This window comes from Papio anubis, chromosome 7 (assembly GCF_008728515.1).
Source record: "Papio anubis isolate 15944 chromosome 7, Panubis1.0, whole genome shotgun sequence".
In the NCBI taxonomy this organism is placed as follows: domain Eukaryota; kingdom Metazoa; phylum Chordata; class Mammalia; order Primates; family Cercopithecidae; genus Papio; species Papio anubis.
The window spans coordinates 73,933,258-73,951,607 of NC_044982.1; the positions used below are offsets into that span (position 1 = coordinate 73,933,258).

At 37.1% G+C, this 18,350-nt stretch overlaps 1 protein-coding gene and 1 long non-coding RNA gene across 10 annotated transcripts in view; one reads left to right on the forward strand and one right to left on the reverse strand.

Annotated features, from left to right (window-relative positions):
• The window catches only part of LOC108586848, a 37,510-nt gene extending 23,037 nt beyond the window's left edge, over positions 1-14,473 (forward strand). Inside the window, exons 4-5 of one of the 3 annotated variants that reach the window (XR_004184953.1) lie at positions 6,097-6,268; positions 7,243-7,504. This is a non-coding gene — a long non-coding RNA (uncharacterized LOC108586848). Of the gene's footprint in view, positions 1-3,525; positions 3,611-6,096; positions 6,269-7,242; positions 7,505-14,195 lie in introns of those variants that run through there. The other 2 variants (XR_001904722.3, XR_004184954.1) reach the window with 2 other exon arrangements.
• The window catches only part of AKAP6 (A-kinase anchoring protein 6), a 643,647-nt gene that overhangs the window by 240,277 nt on the left and 385,020 nt on the right, over positions 1-18,350 (reverse strand). For 6 of the 7 annotated variants that reach the window (XM_021941105.2, XM_021941106.2, XM_021941108.2 and 3 more), the window contains 2 exons: positions 14,497-14,593; positions 13,234-13,400 (listed from right to left, as the gene is read on the reverse strand). In XM_021941105.2, coding sequence (XP_021796797.2) covers positions 13,234-13,400; positions 14,497-14,593 — 264 coding nt within the window. The remainder of the gene's footprint in view (positions 1-13,233; positions 13,401-14,496; positions 14,594-18,350) is intronic. The other variant, XM_021941109.2, reaches the window with a different exon arrangement.

Below are 18,350 nucleotides of genomic sequence, written 5' to 3' on the forward strand. Positions count from 1 at the left end.
ATGATTTCACTCTAAAATGCAACAAAAATTAGTAGCAGCACTATTTGATGATAATTTTGAAAAATACATTTTGTTTTCTGTTCAGTCATATTTAGTCTAATTGACTTGAGAGAAAAAAACATTGTGTCCCGAGAACTTCATGAACAAAGATGGGTAGTGGGGTCCAGAAAGCTGTTATTTTAAACATGTGTATACAGCTCTCAGAAGAGTTTGTTAAGAAGAGGAACAACATGTGATCAAAAAAGGTGGTCACTGTGAAGGTGCCTGCTAGGTGTACAACAGGCCAGGTAAGAGAACCTCCAAAGTCTTAATGAGGAAAATTCCAACACAGTAAGCAGGTTGGCATTACCCTACAACAGTCATTATCACTGATGCTATTGAGCCTGCTTAGCATCAGAATCACAAGTTTATATCATACTATTATTAGCTTACTTTCAGCTAGAAAAGAAATGAAGGCTTTGGGATGAGCAGCAGAAAAGAAGAAAAGAACTGAGACAGAGGAGTTTTCTGAAATTCCTCATAATTCACAATGCATAGCCCCTCAAGTTATGAATAAACTTCAGAAGGTTCAAACACTGGAAGTTCAAATATGTTGATGAAGCTTAACTAATCATTTTCTAGTCTCAAAACTGGACCAAAACTTCCCATCAGAAATGGTCTAATTCCCTTAAAAATGAATGGTTTTAGCCAGATGAAACTATCCAGTGGAATTCCGTATTTGCTCCCCATCTATCTAACGATAGCTTGAGTATACACAAGAGGTATCAAATGAAAGACAGCAGGGAAATAAATTCAACCAAGCTGGTTTGGAAAAAATGCCTGAGTGTCTGTGTTTGTGTCTAGTATAAAACAGAGAGGCTGTGTTCCAGAAAAGCGATCCAGGTCATTTTACAGAGAAGAGAGCTCCCCAATCATGTATTTCCAACAAATGTCTAGAGGTGTATAAACTACGTTATGTTAGCTAAACCTCATTCATCATTTCCTGGAAGGATGTGTATGTATACAAATTGCGATGGACCAAATATAATATGTCAGAAATTAGACTTTGATAGCGATTCAAATAGTGGTACGATCTAGTTCTGCCCTTTGAATTTATGTCAATTTAGAGACCTTTACCTTCTCAAGTTCAATCTCACCTAATCTTGTTAGAGAGCTTTGGAGCAAGGACTACAAATTTCATCAACCAGTGTGCTGGTCAGCTACCAAGTCATATTAGATGGTTTTAGTGTTTTTCAAAAAAGCAACTCAGAGTATATCCTTTCAGCAAGGCTGTTTAAATGAAGGTTTTAAAAAATCTAACAATCCATTAACATAATTAACCAACTAGACCTGCCTCAAGGAAGTATGAATATAATAATTTTACACTATAATAAAAACATATTTTTAAGGAATAAATGCCTAGTTATTTGGGAAAAAAATAGGTGAAATGACTCTTCTAAAAGTTGATTTAAAGATTGCTTTATTTACAAAACAAAAAACAAAACCAAAAAAAAAAACAAGCAGCGAAGAAAATGGAGAGAAGTGTAGAAAGGAAGAACCAGATGTTAAGATGGGATTGTGCCATGATTTACACAGCTAAAACAAAGAAAGAATTATGAAAGATGAGACGATAAAGTAGGGCTCTGTCTTTGGCTTTAAAAAGGATATTATAACTAAACATGATATTATAATCAAATAAAATTAACTAAAATACATTTTAAAGCTCAAATAATGTGTAAAGTGAGTAAAACAAAGCTTAGGATGTAGTTGCTGCCCCAAGGAGTTTGTGATGATGATGGATGGTAATCACCTGAAAAGTTAATTATGAAAGATATAAATGGAAGTTCAAAACCACAATGAAAATGGTGTTTTACAAGGCTGTGTGAGATTAATCACCAAATGTATGGCACAAACAGTAAATGAGAAGTTTAGAGGGCACAGTGATCAAACAGGACTAGAAAATTTTAGGAAATCTCTTTTGAGAGGAAAGGATTTGACTCCTACTCTGTTCTCTAGTCCCTCCTCAGCTTCTACCCTTCCTCTATTCAAATAATTGCTCCACTGACTAATCTCATTGAGTTTGTCTTCATTCTAAATTCTTTGGCTTCCTTCCCTCTTTCTGTCCTAACTCAGAAGATGTATCCTCCCTTCCTGAAAATCACAGCTCCACTGATTCACTTCCTCTCCTCATCTGAATCATTGTACCAATAACTATTCATCTTTCTTGTCCTTGAAACTATCTCCAAGTTTCCCTTTTTCATTAGTTCTATTCTTCAGTCTATAAACATGCTAAGTTCACTCTTGCTCCATGAAGAGTTCCTTTGACCTGCTATAATACTACTCCCCGGCTGCCAGCATTCTGGGCAGCAGGGCCTGAAAGTTTCACTCCTGAGGATGTAGATTCTCACTTAACCCCCAGTTTTAGTGTGGTATCCTGGCTCTCAGTTACCCTAGACTTTCCTTAAAGTTCTATCGCACATGCACTTTATTCTCACAGAATACTCTCTTGTTAAAATCAACTTCCAAGGTTACAGCTATTATTCCTATTTGGACTACCAAATCTACATCCTTAACACTGACCTCTACTCTGAGCTTCAGGCTTGCATTTTCAACTGTTACACAAGAACATAGCATTGATTTTCAGGTTTCTCCTCCTTACTAAATCTTTGTTCGCAAACTTTCCTGTACTTTAGAATCACCTGGGGAGGTTACAAAAATATCTATGCCCAGGTTACACACCTAGATATTCTTATTAATTGTGCATCAAGGTCACTGTTCTAAACAGAGTTAATTATCTTCCCTTTCAAAGCTGTTCCTTATCGAAATGTGTCCAACCTCAGTTAATGGTAATACCATTCTCCTAAATGCTCATGCTCAATTCCTTTAAGTCATTGTTAACTCTTCCCTCAGGCTCCATCCCCTAGATACCAAATCCTATTATTTCTTCTTCCAGACTATCAGTCTTACTTTTTTCCTTATATTATCACAGCCACTGCTTTGCCTCGGCCTGCCTTTAGTTATTGTAGTAGTTTTCTAATTCATTGTCTTGACTTTCAGTCCTTCCTCTTTCATCCTACCTTTGCCATCTGTTTTCTATGACCAAATTCAGTCATCAAAAACACACAGGGCACACCAGTAAAACACAACTCTTCAGCCTGATATCCAAAGCTGTCCAGTATATAAGTCAAACTTTTTCAGGATCTGTCTTTCACTAAGTCCTCATCTCTTGCTCATAAACACATGGATACTGTATGCTCAAAAAGCCAAACTATTCACTGTTCACTTTCGATGTCCCTCATATTTTCCCTTTTCCATACTTTTGACCATGCTATTTCCTATGTCAGGAATGCTGTCCCTCCAACATCTTTCTATTACCAATTTAGCTGAATATTACAGACCTCCACAAAATCCACCTTCTCTTAGGCCTTCCCAGAGCCCATCGGATTGAAATAATGTTCCCTCCCCCAGTTTCTGTATCTCTTGTATTTATCGCACAGTCTGCTTTAATTTAGAACTACATATGTGCACATCTTTCTCCACCACTAGGCAGTGAGCAAGGAGAGGTACAGTATCCTGTCCAGAGCTACATCATCATGTTGTAGTTACATTTTAAATATTAATCTATTCTAAGGATGAATAAAAGCAGTATAGATGGAGAGAATGAGAAAAGCCATAAGCAAGAGCAAAGAACAAAGAAAAGGAAAAATATATTTGGAAAAGGGTGAGTAAACTGGAAGAATTAAGAAATAAAACATTGACACAAATCCTAACTAAGCAGCTAGAATCAAATGATGGGCTAAGAAGTTTGTCCTTTCCCTTGTTATAGAAGGTGTCTAAGAAGACTGTCTCAATGATTATCTAATGCATTTGGAACCTAAGTTTTTTGTTGTTGTTGTTCTCAGTAAAGGGAAAATAATAATAGGAGTTAGGACTCCTGGCATTGTTGGGAAGAATGAATAAGCAAACCCAGGTAAAAGGCTTTACATGAACCTAAACTATAGTAAGCCCGTGGTGAGTGCTAACCCCATTAATAGAATATGTTGTATAAACACTCTCACACACACAATGGTTATACAATAATATCTAAGATGTCAAAATTAAACAAAGTTTTTCTGCTTTTGATTTCCAGAGACTGAGAAAGGAATCAACATGTGTGTGCATATGTGTGTGTGTGTGTCAGAGAGCGAGACCTCATGAATACACTAAGGTCCATGAAACAGACTTGGGCAGCCTGTGGAACAAATGCCTCTAAAGACAGCTGAGGCAATGTTTTTTAGCTTCTACCACATTTCACTAGACACATGCTTCCTTCTTTAATCTTTCTCCTCTGTTCCTTCTCTCTTCTTTCTAGTCTCTCTTTTCTTTTGTCTTACTCTCTTGATTTAGGCTTCCTTTTTTCCTTCTCTCTCTTCTCACTCAGGGAGGTCCACGACCTTGCTGAGCTCTGCAGGAGGTAATGTTAAACAAGTATTGGCCTCTGCAGGCCAAATGAGTATAAAAATGAGAAGCTGCTGCCCCAATCCAATGCAAAATGGCCTGGAACCTGCAGTGAGATGGTCCCTGAGTTCTGCCTGGAAGGACCTCCAATCTAGTTAATGTTTTCTGAGAAACATAAACCTTCATTTAGGCACAGTGGGAGCTAAGACTGGGAATGTTCTCTGAGTACTGGTGGCAAAGAGCAGTACAGTACCTTAAAAAACACTCTATCTCTGGTAGCATCACAACTGCATAAATGGCTATATTCCAACTGAATTCCAAAGAGAAAGAACAAGCAAAACGTGGACAACTCAATGCCATTTGACTACACTAGATGGGAGAGATACTCTGGGTGTGAGAAAAGTTAAACAAGCATTTAGAGTATTTAGGGTGCCAAGTGCAGGTGTGTGTACATTTGAAAACTGCCATTTAATAAGAAGGCCTAGGCAACTCAATAAACACAAAAGCCAGAGCGGAGTAATCCCTTTAGCAGGCAGGGCTCTCCCGGGCTCAGCCTGCTCCCCTGCCAGAAACAACACATTCCAGGAAAAAGTGTAAGTCACACACTGAGGTAATTGTTTCACACTTTCAAAGAATTTACTTATTAGTTTTAAAGTGTTTTTTAGAAGCAATTCTGTATCTTGCCTTCTTTTTTTGTGCTTAAATACTTATATTAATAGATTTTTTTAAATGTTTGACCTCCACTATATAGCACAAAGTGCTTCTAATGTGTTTACTCTATATTATATTTAAAATTGATCAGACTGGGTTACAAAATGTGAGTTCTGCCAATAAAAATGGCTGCTTTCCACAGACTGTAAGTTTGTAAACAATACCAAGCTTCTTGGCAACTTTAGGTATTGCAGATTCAGAGATCAGGCATTCTTGGACTAAATAGGAAAAAAGTAAGCTACCTATTCCTGTCACTGGCTTTTCCCTGTGTTGATTAGAGACATCATAGAATTTTACTCCCAGATTCTTCCTGAGCCAAATGTTTCCATTCTCAAGGCCACCAGCAATGGAAATATAGTGTGAAAAACAAAATAAGATATGCTTTTTTTTTTTTTTTTTTTGAGACAGTCTTACTCTGTCGCCCAGGCTGGAGTGCAGTGGCACAATCTTGGCTCACTGCAACCGCCGCCTCCCGGGCTCAAGCAATTCTCCTGCCTCAGCCTCCTGAGTAGCTGGGACTACAGGCACATGCCACCATGCCTGGCTAATTTTTTATATTTTTAGTAGAGAGGGGGGTTTCACCATATTGGCCAGGCTTGTCTTGAACTCCTGACCTCATGATCCACCCGCCTCAGCCTCCCAAAGTGCTGGGATTACAGGCATGAGCCACCACGCTCAGCCTGCTATGCTCTTATACACTATACAGACCATGACCATTAGCTGTCCTTTGACCTAGTATATATTTTTATTTTCCCAACCATTTTTTTCAGTCATCTCAAGAGAGTAGCAGACCATTAAAAAATTCTTCATCTTAGATCCACCCATACGTCTTATAATATGCAAATTTAAGTGCCTCAAGGAGATTAGAGAAACTATTTTTTATTGGATTCTATCACAAACTTAGTAACCACACTGATCTTCAAAGAAGGACTCACTTTTGTTTCTGTCTTTCAAAAAATACTTTTGAAGAAAAGTTGCCCTTCTGATAACGAAAAAAAGGGGCTATTGAAAAATCCACAGTAGAAGAAAGAGTTCTCCCTAGATACTGCAAATCAGGACTATGTTTATATAGTTCAGCAGGAAAGGAACCAAATCGGATACTGGCTTTTAGAAAGATTTCTGCACAGAAGAGGTGGAATTGGTAAGTATTTATACTCATTTGCTTGCATCAAGAACTCCATTCCATTTCAATCTGCCAACATCCTAATTAAGATGATCTGAATCTTAGGTAATCTATTATTCTAGATCTAAGATAGCCCAAAGTACCTTAGACAAGATGTTACACTATGTGCTTACACTGAAATGATAAGACCACTAAGCAGAAAAGCATGTCTTCTCTCATGTCTGGCCTGGCACTGGGCAGAGCGCAGAGTTCTCTATTGGCACTCAATAAATAATGGCCAGGCCTTTGCCTGTTGTTTTCCTTTCTATTACTTTAGGCACAATTTAATCTTACTAGATCATTTCTGGTTTCTTTCGATAACATATACCTGTGCTCTCGTTTGCATGAGGAAGACAGCAAAGTGTCTCAAGCAGTTCCTTATAAATGTGTGCATCAGTATATGTGGGACTGACAACACATAAATGCAATTCCCATTGATTGTATTAGTGCTCTTTCTGAAGATCTTATATTAAGGAACATGCTAACTCCATGAGATTCTGAGCCAGAAAAGAAAAGAATGTAGAGCCAATACTTTGTCTCACCAATGCTGTGGAAAAATCAGGATCAACTTCTATTCTAAGAAAATATTAGCCAGTTGCGCTATTACCCGAGAGATACCGTAAAATACAGAGTAAACATCTTGCCAAGAAGCTCCCCAGATTGACTCCTTTATATCCCTTCAGTTAAAGAAAGTTACCCATAATTCATTAGCATAGATACTGGGTTAAGACTTGGGCATCTGGTAAACAAACAAACAAAAACACATGCTAACACTGGACTTGCCCTCTTGACATCTAAAGAAAGGTCAAATGGGTATATTGTAAGCAATATACCCAAGTCAAAGGCCACATAGATGTAAATTATCAGCCAATATCTAACACTTTCATTCATAGGGCTGAGCAAACATATATAAGGAATGTCCTTAAGCTTACTCTTCTGTTATTGTTGAACAGATAACATTGATGACCTTCATAGTCTGATATCCATTTCCAAAGGAAGATGACTTCAATCTAAGAGCCTCAAAGAAGGCAGATAAAATGAGCACAATCCTAGAGTTCAAAGCAGCTAACTCTCTGTCTCCTTTCACTAAAGAAATGAAGATGTTGGTTGGGACTCAGGCTAGGTCACCCTTGTAGTAGCTGTAAAGTTTTCTGAATTTACAATAAATCTTCAAATATTCTTTGTTCTGGAAACTTATCTGTTTCTTTAAAAGGGGTGAAGGAACTGTTGTTGCATGCGTTCAGTATGCAAAGTTGGATAAGTCATATGGGGAAATCCTGGTCTCCATTCTAAGACACCTGTAATAATGCATGCTTTATAAGTGAAAAATAAAGAAAGAGAAGATAAGAACAGTTTAAAGGAGGCAATGTATAAAATTTAAAGATGCTTTCTTGCTTTCAGAATTTTTGTTTTTTGCCTTGAAAGGTCAAAAAAATGTAGCTTTTGTTAGGTGTTATTCACTATGTTTTGAAATCCCTTCAGTTGTAGACCATTAAAAAATTGAACATACTGAAAGCGTAATCTAAGGTGATAAACTTTCACCAATCTATCTTAAAGTAAAAATATATAATTATAAGCATATTTTCAATTATTTGATGTGACTGCTGAAGCTCTATTTCTAGAACTGGTGAATTCTATTCTCTATTTCCATGTATAAAAGATCTCACAGTCCTGAGAAAACACTTTTTTAAAAAATGAAATACAACAAATAAGGTATGCTGCCAAGTCCTAGGGGAGAAGTTTCCCAGAGTCTTTGAATTTCCTCCTATCCTCCCTCTTTACAAGATTTCTAAAACCAAGTCCTTTTCTGCAGTCTCTCAAACAAGGTAAAAAAAGAAAAATACCCCCTAGATATATTCCTTAGATTTTCTATTATGCTTCTCAAGCTCCCAGTAGCTTCTGAAGTAAACCTAAGATGAATTCTAGAGTTATCTTTTATCATGTTTTAATTTTAGTTCCTCTTTAGGTCTAAGATGAAATAGATGATCATAACTGCTGTGCTTGGAGATGCATTTCACGGCACAATTTGTACATGACCTGTGCAAGGTCACGTCATGGAAAGAGGGCTGACATAATGGCTAAGAAGCCAAATTCAGCTTTTAGTCATGGAGAACTTCAGGGTAACCTATTTAAGCTTGCTCTATTTATTGCAATATAACAATAAAAATTTCGGCTTAAACAATATGTTTAGGTTTATTCTGTATAGAGACCTCACTCTGGCTTGGATTATATTAATAGAGACATAGGAGGAATTAATATCAAATCACTGATCATTAAGGATCGTTTTTTGTCACACTGTTGTGTCTTGGTGCAGACTGTGGCAGGCTGGCCTACTCATCATCTGCAACAAGGGCCCAGGTTCTAGCCACACCACAGTTTTCACACCTCTCTATCTTGGTATGTGCTATTCTCGCTGCCCATTATTTTCACCTTGGCAAAAATCCTGTCTACCTTTCATTTAAAACATGAATGCCTCCCTGTAAATTGTTCTTTAGTAGCCCAAGGTAGGTTTAGTTATTTCCTTCTCAGTGTATTTATAGCACTTTGCTCCTATCTGTATCAGAGTATTTATCAGATCCATTTAATATCTGTTTATTATTTATAACTTATTATTTATTATAATTATTTATTCATCTCTAGAAAATGAAGGCTTGTCCACTATCCTCAGCAAGCTAACATGGGAACAGAAAACCAAACACCACATGTTCTTACTTATAAGTGGGAGCTGAACAATGTGAACACACAGATCCAGGGAGGGAAACACCACACACTGGGGCCTGTCAGCGAGGGGACAGGTGGAGGGAGAACATCAGGAAAAAAAGTTAATGCAAGCTGGGCTTAATACCTAGGTGATGGGTTCATAGGTGCAGCAAATCACTATGGCACATGTTTACCTATGTAACAAACTTGCACATCCTGCACATGTACCCAAAACTCTAAATAAAATAAAATAAGAAAATGAAGTCTTGTGTGTTTACTCCTACTTAGGATTTACTGCGTGCCAGGCACTGTTCTAAGCACTTCAGGTGCGTCAGCTCTTTTAAATCTGTATCACAACCCTTTGAGGTGGGTATTATCTTACCTCTATTTTATAAATGAGAAAACAGAGGCACAGGGAAGTTAAATAATTTTCCCAGGAACACACAGCTAGTAAGTGCCAATCACTAAACTCAAGCAGTCTGGCTTCAGAATCTGAGCCTTTCTATTATTATTATATGTGTTTGCCCAAGGGAGTAAAAGAAGCAGCTCCTAAATATTAAATAAATAGAAAGCATGAACATTCTGATTTTTTTCATAGTTTCTTAAGCTTAAATTAAGAAATATATTTTGTGTTAAATTGATTTCAAATTCATCCTTGAGTATGGATGAGTTCATTTTTCCAGAGAAAATTCAGTCAAGATTGTGGAGAGAGAACTAGTTGGGAGGTAGAGGCCTGGGGTTTTGCTGACTCAATCATGTCAAGATCTCAAACTCTCAGAGCCTCCCTCAACTTCTGCATCTGCACATATCTACAAAAGCCTCTCCTTGTAGCTGCTTTTAGATGCACTATGCTGTTCATATAATGTGACATGAAAATGCTCTGGAATAGAAATACTATTAAAAAGGAAAACATGAATGTTATTCTTGGTAAACTGATGTGATTCAAGGTATTTTCGCCTTTGGAATAATGTAAGTGGAGGGTTTTTGCTTGGTTTTCTCTTAAGAAGTAAGGCACCTTAATCATTAAGAACCAGATGTATTTCTTTTTCTTCTTGATATTTAAATTCATATCTCAAGTCCCTCAGCTCAATGTCACCTGTTTTACCTCTTATCACTTTTTAATTCTTATATTTTTAAATGTATTCTTATTTTTTATTCATAATAATTCTTGCTCATTGAGAGGTTTGGAAAATTCAAAGACATTCAAAAATATATAATTGTATATCATAGGTATCCCTCCAATATTTCCAATTCTCTTCTAAAACATGATTTTTATGGTTATATAACCATAACATTTCATTAGAATGAAATTTAGCATAACTTAATCAAACCATTCTTATTTTAAACATTTCAGTTGATGCCAATTGTTTGCTACTATAAGTAACAATGCAACAGACATTCTCTTATTCATTTTGGTTGAGGATCATGTAGTCCCTGCAGGAAAAGGGTCTTCCTAGTGCCTATTATAGAGGTTCTCCAAGAGCTTATTGGAATGCAGATTCCAGGGCCCCACCCATGAGGTTATGGTATGGTCTGAGGAAGAGCCTGGGTAGGTAGGTCCTCTTTTTGAGAAACGCTAACAAGGCTTCTCTTTGATAACACTTTCTCCTTCTCACTGGGTTATCAACTTCATTCTATCTCAGTGCCTCCTTAAACAATAAGCTGATTTCAAAGCGTCCATTTCAAACTGGCGCTGGTGAATGTACTCATTTCCAATATAGCTCTTTCATTAATTTAGGTCATTGTGCTATCTCTGTAATCCACTTTGGCATGCTCCCACCCTACCCCCACTCACCCCACTCCACCCACTCATATCCCATACCATAGCCAGTAAGAGGTTTTTATAGCGCAATGCAATGATGTCATTTCTCTTCTTACTCCAAAAGCCTCCCCTTGTACAACAACAGGGAACCCAGCTTCCCTTGCACACTTCTCTCTTTCTAACCACACTGGCCTGTTGGCTCCCTGATGCCCTAATCTAAATCACTTCTGCTGGCCCAACCTCTTGTGACTCCCTTTTCTTTTCTTTCATAGCACATCACAATCTGTAAAGGCATGGGTTATTAAAGTCTGTTTCCTACACCTCACCACAAGCTTCATGAGACAGGCACTGAAGCCAATTGTTCATCTCTAATGCCTCGTCCCACACTTGGCCCCAAGCAGTGCCAGTGAAAGGCAGTAAGCTAGGTGGTGATGAACATGGGCTCTGCGATCAAAGGGCTCCCAGCTCTGCTACTCAGCAGCTGTGTGACCTTAAGGAAGTTACCTAACCTCTCTTTGCACCCCCTTTTCTCCATCGGGGATTAAAATAGAGCCACTTTAAAAATTTGTCATGATAATTAAATGACATAATACGGAAATGCTATAGAATAGCATCTGGCATGTAAAATGTAGCCAATACAGGATAGTTTTTAAAAAGTAGGCACTCACTGTATTCTTGTTAAATAAACAAAATACAATGAAGATTTTTTAAAGTGATTTTCCCAACTCAGACTCCTGAGTAGCTTAGATTATAGGCGCGTGTCACCACACCCAGCTAAAATGAAGATTTTTGACTTGTTTTTTAGAGACAAGGTCTCTCTCTGTTGCCCAGGTTGGAGTGCAGTGGTGTGATCCTAGCTCCCTGCAGCCTTCAACTCCTGGGCTCAAGCAATCCTCCTGCCTCAGCCTCCTGAGTAACCAGGACTGTAGGTGCATGCCACCATGCCTGGCTCATCTTTTACTTTTTGCAGAGATAAAGTCTTGCTATGTTACTCAGGCTGGTCTCAAACTCCTGACCTCATGTGATCCTCCTGCCTCAGCCTCCTACAACAAGTTTTTAACTGTGTCATTTCTCATCATCTTTCCTCTCCCCACTTCCACACACAGCCAAAGCATTAGCCCAATGAACTTCTCCCTACAGCCTACTCCTTAAAATAGCTCCAAGTCTGCCCTGAGAAATCTGCCAAATATACTCTCCATTCCATATTATTAGTTCCAGCTTTGATCCTTTCATCACATCACTTCCTAAAATATGTGCTCATGTGCCAAGTCACCTCTCCTCCTTCCTTTCAATATTTCCTGAAATGCGACCTTCTTCATGGAGCCTTCTTTAAGTGAAACTGAGCTCATCATTCTATCCTCTGTTTCCAACAAATAAGTTAAAGGCGTTGTTTGAGATTCAAAAGCCATAAATTGTCTGAGCTTTTCACTGGCTGCACGGGTCTCAACATTGCAGGGCTGGATGGGTTTCTCCTCTGCCTGCATTTAAAAATGTGAGTCTAAGAGGGCAAAGTGTTTTTTAACTTGCTCTGTATACATTTAGTACAATGCCAATCTACATGGATGCTGAATAAATGTGATTTGATGATGATTTACTTACTTTGTCCAAGCCAGGAATGAAAACCATGAACTCTTAAATCTGTTTCCCCCATGTTACAATACGTTTTATTCTGGATTTATTATGAGGCTGGTTTTCACAGATGCAAAGGAAAGGAGTGATTACATGAAAATATCAAATTAATAACATTATTTTCCACATTATGAGTCCAAAGATACCTTTAGAACAGTGCCAGTCTATATTAAAAGGTGCCTCATTTAAAGTTCAATTGCATATGTTTTATGGGTTATTTTGGACATCTAAAATGAACAACCAAAACACGTCAATACTCATTTTTAAAGTACTTGTTGTATTCGGTGCATGTACCATTATGGAGAACTTACACTCGGAGCAAAAAGATTTGTAGCAAAGCATATGACCTTCTTCCCACTACAATGACCATCCCCTAATTAGGCAATGCATCTGATAGTCATTAACAGGAATGAGATAATGAATCACTTTCTCTCTTCTTTGTTAATTTGCTGTAACCAAGCGGCTAATGGATGTCAGAGCTGAGTGATTGCACTGATTATAGTGATTTATAGTTGCAACAAAACAATTTAAAACCATTCTGATTATTCATGTTAAAGATGCTTTATGTTTTGTTTACTAAATGTTTTATGTCTCCCTTTCTCTCACCCCTAAAGTACTGTCCCCCTCCTTCTCTGCCAGTTTTCAAAAAAAGATCTCTTCCTGGAAAACTTGGAAGTTGAAGGCTTTATTGTTTTAAACTAAGCCATTTCATTTTGTTTATATATAGAGAGAGATATATAAAGTTTACCCAGTAGAAACAAAAAGCCTTAGGGTTGGAAAGAAAACTTCAGTGGTGCCTAGTTCAAAAGAAGACAGAAATGAGAGGAAATAAGGAAAACTTCAAGCCACTTACCTTGGGGCTTCCAGTCCCTTCCTCATCCTCCACAGACACATCAGTAGCCAGTATCTCGGCTTTGATGGTATCCAGAGCCCTGAGAATCCAGCTGTGCTGCCGTTTGATTTGCCTCTGCAGCTCCTTCCATTGACTTGCAATCATCCGCAGCATGTCCTTCAGTCCTTCTCCAAAAGGAGGGGAAAGCAGAAGTTGTGGGCCTGAATGAATCTTTGCTCATTATTTTTATTTAGTAAATTAGATGGCTATTTTAAACAATATAAATATTTTTAAGTGACCATTACCATCACCTGCCATATCAACATTTGTCACTCAGAATAGAAACAGGCAATTCTTGACAGGAGGTATAAGGACACAAAAATGTGATAACCACATAAGTCTCTGGCTTGGAAACTGACTTACTCAGTATATTGACTTAAAAAAATACATGAGGAACAAAAATCACAATGTATAAAAAGTAGTAACATTACAGTTTCACATTCCAAATAAAACGCTCTGTGTGTATCTGTGTAGAGACTTCATAATGATAAAAAATATCTACGGAACTAGGTAAAGTCAATTCAATGTGAAATACAGTAAATAGGCCAGAATTAAGACAGCAGTCTTTAACATTAGCAAATCCAATTAATACTATCTTTTTCCTGTTTAGCTTTGCTAAGCTCAAACCTAGAGCCAAACTGTAAGTCATCCATCCTGTCTTACGGTCTTCTATTATCAGGATAAGTATAACCAAATGACAAAATTATTTTTTATTTATTATCTGTTCCTTATAAATATATTAATACTGGGGTAAGAATTGGTTGAAGGCCAAAAACTCTGCAAGATGTTCATGTGTGTGAAGTGGCAGGGAAATAATTTAGACTGCTTGCCTTATATCTGTAATGATATCTATAAGTACCCTAATGTGTATGCATTATAACTATATATACAGTTCTCATTCATTATCTTAATGTTATTTCCAGAGCACCTACATCAAAAAGCATGTCAATGTGAAGTTTTCAAGAATGTAATTTCAACTGAAACTCAGGCGAAGAGCAAGCCCAAAATAAAATGAACAGACCATTTGGAGGCAGTATTTCATCTTATAAGTATCACAGCATTGTATGCAGTATATGAAACATTTATAAATCCTGAAGGTCAATCTGATAATGTAAATATTAATAATACATAAGGAAGTGAATATATGCAGTAATTTACAGCAATGCTTCTTCATTCTTAATAGTCTGGAGACATAAAGACTTGCAATATTTCAGGAGGATTTACCTGCTTTGTGAGATGCAATAAGCTCAAGAAGTTGGTGTCCTTCCTCCTCCACAGCTTCCTTGAGAGCACAATGACTGTCTACATTCAACTTAAAACTCTGCAAGGAAAAATATGAGCATCAAACCCTGGCAAGGCAGTTACACATAAAACATCCATATAAAATTACTTGCTACTTTTTATCAAGAACCACACAGCCCAATTTACCCAATAGACAAACTAATTTGCAATACTAAAAGCTATTGATATTTGGGATCTGGGCTCACAATGTTTCCATTAGATTAGCTGAGTGCATCTGTTTGGAAACAGCTGACAAACCTAGAAATTCATTAGGTTTTTATGAAAAGTCACATCCCGTAGGCTATATCAAGAGTAGCAGTGTTCTATAAAATATACTGAATTTCTACTAGCACATATGAGCTCTTTTCTTCATTTTTTAGAAATGTTAGTGATAGCACTATTTACGAAACCATAAAAAATTGGCAGCATAAAATATATTAGCCTTATGTGTACATATATAAACCCATTAATATAGTAGGGTTTGATTCAGCTCTGTTTCTCAGATATCACACAACAAAGAATACAGTGGCAGATTCCGGTGCTGCACTGAGGAGTTAAATGTCTTTCAGATCTTTGCTTTTTAAAAGTTTATTACCTAAAATATGACACTGCCTTATAAACGAATACATCAAGCACAATCAGGCATTTTTCACTCATGATAGTTATCCAAAAGACAAAAACTGCTGTCATAGTTGAAATCTAACTCAGAGTCATTTCTTTCAGGGTGTCTTCCCTAATGCTTTATGTGGAATTAATTACTCCCCACTCTCTGCTCCTTATATCTGCTTCTACTGTAAAATTTATCTTACTATATGCTGCTTTATTTCTATCCTTGGCTATGAAATTATAAGTAATTTGAAAAATTGCCAGTTTTACATTTATCCCCAATTCATGTCACATTCAAGTTGCTCGATAGATGTTTGCATGAATTGTGGATATCCGTTGAACAGTAACACTCTGAAGGGGAAGGTTTCCATTTAAATATTTCAAGAAACATAGATGACTTTCCAAAGATTTTTCCATCTCTGGAATCTCATAAGGCATTCCAACCATAGGAGGTCCAGTGGAGAGTAATCACACTAACCAATCTATTGAACCAATGGTTAATTTGGGGGGTGAAAATTCGTTCCTTGACTAATTGGAACCAGCATGGATTTTGAAATGCTGTGTGGCCAAATTTTGGCTTCTCCATGATAAGTCTCCAAAATATATACGTTTTGCTCTCACTAAACATTTATTGAGAAGGTCTGCACTGCACACTGCACTGTACTTGGTATTAAGAATATCTGATAGAAGTTTGAAATGATACAGTTCCAGGTAGAATATAATTTTGGATTAAAGAAGTAAATCAATCATAAATTGTGAAATTAGGTATTCAGGTTCATTCATTCACTTAGAAACCATGTACTGTGCCCATTCCATACACTGTGCTGGGCAATAGAGATTTAAGAGTATAAAGCATGGCCTCCGGCCCCAAAGGGCAACTGAACATGTTACTAGGAGAATGAAGTGTAGCCTGAATCATCCTGGGTGGTCAGTGGTGAGTCCGAACTCTCTTTTTCTCAGCAGAGAAAATGGATCTTTTTAAAGTTCAGAATACTGAAACAATGATCAAAAGAACCTAGAAATGAAGGAGATAGAGATATGCAGATCAAGCCATGAAGTATAAAGATAAGAATTATAAGTTATTATAATTGTAAGTCATTATTAAAAGATGAGTCTAGAATGATGAATCATTTAATCTGACTAGAGGCATAAGATACAATAAAGTTTCAGCAGCCAATATAACAGAAAATGACAATATCAGGTTTCCCCAAGGCTGTTCACCATTTCTTGTACTGTCCTCTTTTAGCTACAGGTACCTGGTTGAATAAAATAAAACATGGTAATGTATGGGAAACCTCAAGCTTCTGATCAATCCAAACTATATATTACCTATGAAAAATTAAATGCTTGTTATTTATAGTCAAAACATGACTGCACTTACTTTTTGCCACTGCCACGGACATCCTCAACTCTGAAGCAATGCCATGCAGAATGAGATACATGTGTGTTTTAGGGAGCAGGGACAGGGTAAAGAGAACACCTAAGATCACCCAAGAGCACCAAAATTTAGGAAGAAATTTATTGTAGACATTTTCTCATAACTGTAAATTTAGCCTAGGGCTCTCTTTGATTCACTGTTTACTTACAATAGACCTGTTTTGAATAGTTGGTAATCATGAGCTTCCAAAGAGGTGCATGAGGTCTATGTCTCAGAGCAAATGCGAATCTAAGGAACCATAAGTAGGTTGAATAATTTGATATAATTGAAGCCAAGAGTATAGAATAGATGCAGCTGGAACTGGCTCTGCTTCAAGATGACATGGAAGCATTTGATTAGGAAATTGGAAAAGATGAGGTATTCATTATTAGGAAAAAGATAATCTGATAAGCTTGATGCTGTAGAAAAGAACCATTTAACATAACTATTACCCAAATGGTACAATATTGCTTGATTTTCAGGTGCACCCATTAACCATTAATAATATCAACTAAGGAATTCACAATGAGCCTCTGAGAAGGCAGACGAGCAGGCACATTAACAAAATTGTCAATGAAATTTCTGGCTGCTAAAGGATTCTATAATAAGCTCTCTCCATTTTGCCCCCACCTTTTCCCAAGGGAAGGAAGCTTAGATGAAAGGTTTTATTTTTTTGTTGCTGTTCTTTCCTTAAACTTGATACTTGAACACATTTCCATTCTTCAGCAATGCCCTATGGTGTACAGTCCCTCTACAATATCCATAGCACTCCCTGAAAATGCAGAGCATTCTCTGAAGAATGAATTTATGGCAAGAACATTGCCATAGGCAGTTACCATAGTCCTATGGCACTGATTATATGAAATTCCATAAATATGAGTAATCTGGTTCCTGGATGACACCAGATCTTTTTAGCATCTTTAAAGCAATGCGTAGACGAATGACTAGAAGAGAATAACTAAGGAAATGGAAAAACACAATGACTGAAACAAGCACAGGATTATCAAAGATTCACCAATGGGCATTTCTATTACTATAACCTCTAGCATCACCAGCTTGCATATATCTGGATGTACTACTTATTGGCAGGAACAAACTTTGAGTATTCCCACTGATTGTACTTTGGTCATGATCAGATTTGCAAAGCAGATAAAATATCTAATCCTTTTCACTCATATTTCTGAATAGCCCAGTTTGATAGTCACGTGGACATAAAACCAAGGAAATATATGCCGTGACGCAAACAGATATCCTGGTACAAGAAAAAGTGGGAAAGATCATAAACACATTCAAAGGCTTAAATGTCCAGAGTGGTTCAATCTTAGCAGTATCAAATCATGAACACAGACTTTCGATCACCTGATGGAAATATTGTTAGTTTTTGCCAGGTCCACTGAGTTCCATTAGTCTCGTGATGTTCATGAATAAGTAGAAAGGACAAAAAGAGTTAGATTATTTTCTGGCCTAAGTTTTGTTTTTTCACAAGGCATAAATTCATATAATAAATATTTATTGAGTAGTATTTGTCAAGTCTATAGATACAAAAGTTAACAATATACAATCCTTATCCTCAAACAGTTTATATTCTATTGTGTAAAGGAGATAAGAAAACAGATAGCTTTACAAGACCCAGCAAAGAATAAATATGTAATTAGGGTTTAGTGCATAACACAGAGTGGTGGGGCCTTAAGCAAACTAAACGGTGATATGCCTTGACCAATGGGATTCAAGGTTTTTTTAAAAAAAAAAAAATTATTTAAGGATTACGCTGGCC